At 33.9% G+C, this 6,580-nt stretch overlaps 1 protein-coding gene across 9 annotated transcripts in view; it reads right to left on the bottom strand.

Annotated features, from left to right (window-relative positions):
• The window catches only part of LOC133819518 (uncharacterized), a 10,710-nt gene extending 4,344 nt beyond the window's left edge, over window positions 1–6,366 (bottom strand). For 3 of the 9 annotated variants that reach the window (XR_009886378.1, XR_009886377.1, XR_009886376.1), the window contains exons 1-16: window positions 6,047–6,366; window positions 4,729–4,809; window positions 4,494–4,593; window positions 4,305–4,389; window positions 4,133–4,182; window positions 3,297–3,376; window positions 2,416–2,475; window positions 2,075–2,174; window positions 1,917–1,994; window positions 1,443–1,510; window positions 1,235–1,303; window positions 1,076–1,153; window positions 883–978; window positions 716–786; window positions 458–535; window positions 233–321 (exon numbers count right to left, since the gene is read on the bottom strand). Coding sequence is in view for 4 of the 9 variants with exons in the window: in XM_062252785.1 (XP_062108769.1) it covers window positions 233–326; window positions 458–535; window positions 716–786; window positions 883–978; window positions 1,076–1,153; window positions 1,235–1,303; window positions 1,443–1,510; window positions 1,917–1,994; window positions 2,075–2,174; window positions 2,416–2,475; window positions 3,297–3,376; window positions 4,133–4,182; window positions 4,305–4,389; window positions 4,494–4,593; window positions 4,729–4,809; window positions 6,047–6,091 (1,233 nt within the window). In the remaining 5 variants the exon portion in view is untranslated. Of the gene's footprint in view, window positions 1–232; window positions 327–457; window positions 536–715; window positions 787–882; window positions 979–1,075; window positions 1,154–1,234; window positions 1,304–1,442; window positions 1,511–1,916; window positions 1,995–2,074; window positions 2,175–2,344; window positions 2,388–2,407; window positions 2,476–3,296; window positions 3,377–4,132; window positions 4,183–4,304; window positions 4,390–4,493; window positions 4,594–4,728; window positions 4,810–6,046 lie in introns of those variants that run through there. The other 6 variants (XR_009886375.1, XR_009886374.1, XM_062252785.1 and 3 more) reach the window with 5 other exon arrangements.
• Window positions 6,367–6,580: the final 214 nt, after the last annotated feature.

Here is a 6,580-nt window from a genome sequence, read left to right as displayed (position 1 = left end):
TTGTGAATTACCTCTCACATATCCCAAAACCTAAATTTCGTATTTATAAGATATTTCGCTCTTTATTTATTTACTGTATAGAGGCAATTATGACACCCCAGTTTTCAAACATGGATAAAAAAAATTAGAAAGAATTGCACGACTTCTACTGAGAATTCACCAATCAAACGTGAAAGCTCAACGTGCAATCCTGTAAGCAATAAAATACTTCTAAAACATTCATTATGCTTACCAGAAGTCCTAAAAGTGGAATTCCTTCCGGCCGAATAACATAAGAACGCAGAAGGTTTGGATCCTGATTTAAGAAAAGAATGAGGATATCTGTCCTGCATCAACCATAATTTCTTATTGTAAGAACTACAGAATAACAAAGGCAAAAGCATTAATTGCAAAACATGATAAGTAATTAATGACAGGCTGAATACAGAAATTTAATGCTTTCATCAGTCACCATTACCCAGTTAATACAAGCTTTTTGTCTTGACTCTGAAGAGCCTCAGTCATGATATCAAAAATGCCTTCGCTCACAAGATCCCTGCAGAAATTTATTTCCAAAATCTTAATTAGTCAAAAAGCTCCAAAGATAGACATAAGAAAAACCATAATATCTTCACAGCACCAAAATTCTATTTTGGCTGGTACAAAAGTAAAAGCAAAAGACAATCTACAAATTTAACATAAATCACATCAATACACATTCACCATAATCACATACCTATACAGTCGAAGTTGCTGTACCATCTGCAGGCTCTTGCTCAGACAACAGAACTCATGCACAAAGTACACCTAAAGTTCAACACCAACCAAAGGAGAAGCAGTAGTGTGAATTTTCATATCCCAAACTAGTAAAATAGAAAGATATTTACAAAAATTAATAATTACCAAATTCTTTTTAGATTCTGCTGAGGTGGTGGGCGACCTGATCCTAGCAAACAATTCCTGAATAAATGTACTGTCATCCTTCAATAAAGAAACAACCTACAAACAAATGGCATTAAAGGTTAAAATAGCATAAACAAGACACAGGTAAAAGAGTGGTATAATCTTGGCAACTATAAGAGTAGTAAAATCTTACAACGGCATTGTTTGAATGAATTATGGAGTTGAGATTTGCAAGTGTCGCCTCATCCAATACTCTAGCCAAAATGACATCCTAAAGAAGTAACATTAAGTAGGAATAACAAAACCAAACAACCAACCAAGGAAACAAAAGATTTAGCGTAAAAATCCCAACCTTCAAATAGCCAACTCGATATGTCTGGTGTATCTTTGAGAGGACCAAAGGATCTTTGATTGGTATAGCCTGAAAAAGTGACACATATAAATACACATCCAAGACAAATACAACATAAACATATATAACCAGATATCAACCAGCCTTCATCCCTAAATCACTAAATTACTATTTTTCACTCAAAAGAGAAGCAGATACAAAATGTTACCTCCTTAAAAACAACGTGCTCTTTCAAAAAATTACGATGATGTTGGGCATGATGAGCTTCAGGATCATCTGCAAGTAATTTAATTACAGTCATCATCAAATGAGTGATGAAGCAAAAACCATATTATCAACCAGCATACTTGTGTCTATGCACTATAACAAATTTTAGAAAACAAATGGATCGATTTCTATATGTAACATAATGAATAGTTGAAAAGGTTAAAGGAATTACAGATTAAAGTATGCATAAAACCCTCTCCCAGCTCACCATTCTTAGCATGCAAAGAGTGAAGCCGAGAGAGATGGGGAGAGAGAGAGAGAGATCATGCTAAATTATATCATTACAACTTATTATTAAAAAGCTCCCAAAAAAAATACGATGGTATACTTAAAGTGACAGTGACACCTAGGTATTCAAAATGCCAGCAACCAACCGAGTGTTTTCACAAGTGATACTGGTAGCAACAGAACTTACACTCAAGACAACCAATAACATCCATGATCAATTCATCGCCAAATATCTTCTCAAAAATCTGAGGACTGTTGAGCATAACTGCAGAAAAAATACACAAACCATTCAGAAACAATCAAAATAATGCATTTAAATACCATATATGAGAGAAGAGTACTTACTGATCCCCCTTACTATTTTGTATATCATGTGTAGACCTTCAACGTTTTCCAAGTCTTCACACATCCTAAATTCAACCATCAGCTTCCGAAAAAATTCTTGCTGCATTAACATAGTCTCTTTATAAGAGCTTAAAAAAATAAAAAATAAAAGACAAACTACAAACTACAAAACCGAAAAAAGAAAATCTGCACTTAAAACAACTATATCAAATGCTTTTCCACATCCTTAAAGGTTGGTTATCAAGAATGATGAAAAGAAGAAAGGCCCACCAAACTCATCAACAGGACAAAATATCTGATTCTGTAGATTAGGGAAGCATGTACAAGGCTTACAAGCTTACATCATTCAAGATAAGTTCTGTCAACCGCATCTGATCAGCAAGACCACTCTCAACCAAAGTCTGCGTGAAAATTAAAAGCATTTAAACATTGAAACAAAATCTCCTCGGTAGAAAGAAATAAATCCAAATAACAAAAAATAAAATTACATAACTAGTAAATTCTATCTCACACACACCACCACATTGACTTTACATGTGTGTAGATACACTAATGTTGTATGTACTAAGAAAAAATAAAATCCTTGACCACATGCTTCATTAGCCACTGTAATAAACTGGAGTAAGATGAATTGAAACTCAAACCACGTAACCAGTTATGAGTAAGCAGTATCAAAAATAAAAATATCATAAAATCCAAAGAATTCATGTTCAAAAAAAGAAGTTAGTGAGCTCCAAGTAAATATTAATATTAAAAAATTGACACAACTCGTTTCAAATAAAAAACTAAACTAAAAGCACGGTAGAACAATTCCCCAAGATATTTTTACAAGACTGTAACGGAACATAAGTTAATCTTAACCAGCCTAAAGACACAAGAAACTCAAAAAGAAAAGAAAAAAATTTTAAAAAAAACAATGAAAAACAAAAGAAAAAAACGTCAAATGAATAATAATTCTTCAATCACCTAATCCCATGTTATTAGTCAATACAGAATCACACTTTTATCAGCTCATTACAACATCCAGAGAGTGAAACATCCAAACAAAGATAAAAAAAATACACTTCCCAAGGTAGGACTGAAATCAAAAGAAAAGCATGAAAAATGATTGCCATAAAGGACTATTTATTAATGTTTTAAAGTTTAAAAATATTGGAAAACACAATAAGATTAAGATAAAAAGCAGTACAAGTTACAAGAGGGGAAAAAACACCATTAATACCTTAAGTATTAAAGGAAGTGTGGATGGCTCAACTGCTGGCAGCTCCCTCAACTCACTATTGGGACCATGAAACGTATCATCTGCATAGACAATTATGAATCCAGTAAAACATATGTCCATGCAAAAAAAATACCGCACTTAATTACAACTCAGCTCCGCATCATTCTATTCTTTTGCAAAAACTGCAGAATAAACCTTGTTTCCCAATAAAATCATAATGACAGATAGATTTGAGCTACACCTCACTAGTGAAACCAACTTGTCTAATAGAAACATCTGACCCTCGATGTTAGAGATTAAACATTATCTTATTTCTGGCATACATTTATTGAAATATTAAATGTTTAAAAGATTTTAGTCAAAGAAAAATAAAATAATATAAAAGTAACAGTTTATGCCCTTAATTCACCTATTACAAAACACCACAAACAGCCATCATATAGTAAGGTTGCCTTTATAACTAGATTAACACTAATGACAAGAAAAATATTCGGGAGCAATTAATGAATCAAATACTAGCAAGTAAAGAAAATTGAATTTCTCTTTCTTGCGAGAAAACGAAATGATGAATAAAACAGAATTTCTGGGAGGTAGATGATGAATAAAGTAAAAAGTATTTCACCCTTAATCTGAACAAAGTCCCCCAATCCAATCATGGCTACAATAAGAAATACATGATTCGAATATAAACGGGATGAAAAAACCAAAGAATATCCATTGAATCATTGGACTATCTTGCCCCTATCAATCATGAAATGTTTCGTCATCATAAGCAACCAGCTCCGATATTATAAAAACAGATATCAAATAGAAAATAACCAGGAAACAATACTTACTGTTAAGAGAATGGAAATTCATATTTCTTTGCACATTGCAGATATGGTCCCTATATAGAACACCAATGATGATAAGTAAAATAAAGTTCACAAAGGAAGTGGAATAAACAAAAGATTACAAAGGACAAAAACTTAAAAGAATAAAGAGAAAAGAACAAAGAATTATAGCTACCATATGTAAGCGCAGCCTGTTGTCTCCTGAAAGCTAAGTGCTAACTCTGAAGAAAACTCTGGATCTCTCCATGAGATAATTGTATCTTCCAAACGAAAGAGAAACAAACATATATTTTAATATAAATCCGTGTTGATACAATCTAAGCTATGACAGAAGGGGAAAAAACATTGATCAGCCCACAAATACCTTCTTGCTTTCTATAAATGTCATCTGCGCTAATACGATGCAAAAGTAATGTCTCATGATCTTCTTCATCAAAAACAAATAAACCAAGCTCTTCTGTTCGCTGTGTTATAATGATAGTCTCATTCAGTCACAATATAAACAATTTAAAGCGACCACCAAAAAAATCGATTTTAAAGGGTCTGTAAAATTCTTTAATACTAAATATGCATAGAGTCAGAACAAGCAAAAGACAAACCTCCAAATAGTCAACAGTGACATGTCCAGTTCCTTGATCATCCCATTTTCCATCATCATTCAATCGGTAGACCTTAACACGCTGAAATTTATGTTCAAAAACTAAGGTTAATTTGTCACTTTTATCTATATCATCACAGCAGTACAAAATATCAAGAGAAAAAGGTTTAGGCACAAATACATGCATGAGCAAATAAAGTAATGGCCAAATATATACATATAGAAAGAAAAATAAATTAACCTGCGACATAATATATATATATGAATAAGTAGTCGTTTCATTTACCTGCCCGGAATGATAACGTTACAACAAGTATATTGGACAAGAAAAAAATTCATTTGTCCATTTGACATATTAAAATTAGGAAGCAAAGAAGCATGTCAACATTTTAAACAATGCCCCATAGATATCCGAGGATTAAAGATATGCATATAACCAAGCACGATGAGAACCATATGAGATAAATATAAGTAAACCAACTCGGATTACACAAGCGTATTGTTTTATGAGATAACTTGCTACTAATGGAGGACATAACCACCCTATCAACAACAACAAACTTCAAGGAAATGGACATCACAAAAGGTGATATTAGTGCCAAAAATATATAAACAAATAATACCAAAGCATAAAGAAAGATTTGGCAAAAGCCGGAACCAAAAATTTCCTGGAATAATGCTTTGAAAGTCTTATGTAAAGTGTATCCTTTTACATGTCTACTCACAGCAACCGTGTTCCTTTGACAAACTATGACCTAAATTTTGGGAATCCTAATACAAATTTGATATTGAAATCTGTCCTAATAACTCAACATGGCTGATGAACATTTCAGCTGCATAAGCTACTGAACTTTTCTGACAATTCGCGTGGAAAAACTTAGGAGATAAACACACAAGACACCTCTACCCTTTATAGAGGAAAGCGTAGTCCGTATGGCCAGAAAAAAGCAAGAGCTTGCAACCAAAAACAATTACAAATTCAATGGGCCACACTACTCTTCTGTTGCCTCACTACTGCAATGATTTATAGCACTGAAACACAAGCAATAAATAGCAACAATTTACTCTGAAAAGCTAAAAATCAATTAAGAAACACTAACACTGGGCAAATAAAAAAAGCATTCAGCTCTAACTTTCGTAAATTCACAAAGTACGGACGAACACACAAAAAAAACAACAACAACAATAATAATTAAGACTTGAGAACGCAAACCCAAACCCAAACTCCACAATCACCAAATACAAATAATTACCCGCATCGACTCAAATTTTAGGGCAACGTAGCAGAAGATATTCAATTGAAGCAACGCCACACTAACCTGCATCGAACTAGCGTTGGCCTGTGATTTCTCCGGCGCGCCCATTCCAGTTCTCGCGTACCGGATTCGAATTCGAAGAGATGAATTAAGGGTCCAAAAGGCTTTTTTACGGATTAGGGTTTCAAGAGCGAGACGAGAGAGAGAGAAATGGCAAAAAAAAAGGAAGAAGATTACAGTATAGGGAACTAATAGAAAACCCTAACCGCCATTAACGTAGCAGTGTGAGCCTTAGCTTTTCTCTCTCTCGCGCTCTCTCTCTCTCTTCTCTCTCTCTCCTTTTTATTCTTCTGTGCAAGTGTCTCGGTCCCCGACCTTCAACAATGAAGAAAAGTAAGAAAATACTATTACGCATGTTAGAGAACTCCGAATCCCCAAACTGACCTTACTCTTTTCATTTATTTACCAAAATACCATTAACTATAAAATTCAATCAGCGAATATCCCCACGCGCTTACCCTGGAGAAGAAGAATCAGTGAGCAAGGTGGGTCCCTCACCGGGCTGTGCTGGAACACACGCACGGTTGCTCGTGATTG

The sequence above is a fragment of the Humulus lupulus genome, chromosome 2 (assembly GCF_963169125.1).
Source record: "Humulus lupulus chromosome 2, drHumLupu1.1, whole genome shotgun sequence".
Lineage (NCBI taxonomy): Eukaryota > Viridiplantae > Streptophyta > Magnoliopsida > Rosales > Cannabaceae > Humulus > Humulus lupulus.
The sequence above is the reverse complement of the archived record's forward strand: the minus strand, read 5'-3'. Positions and strand labels throughout refer to the sequence as shown.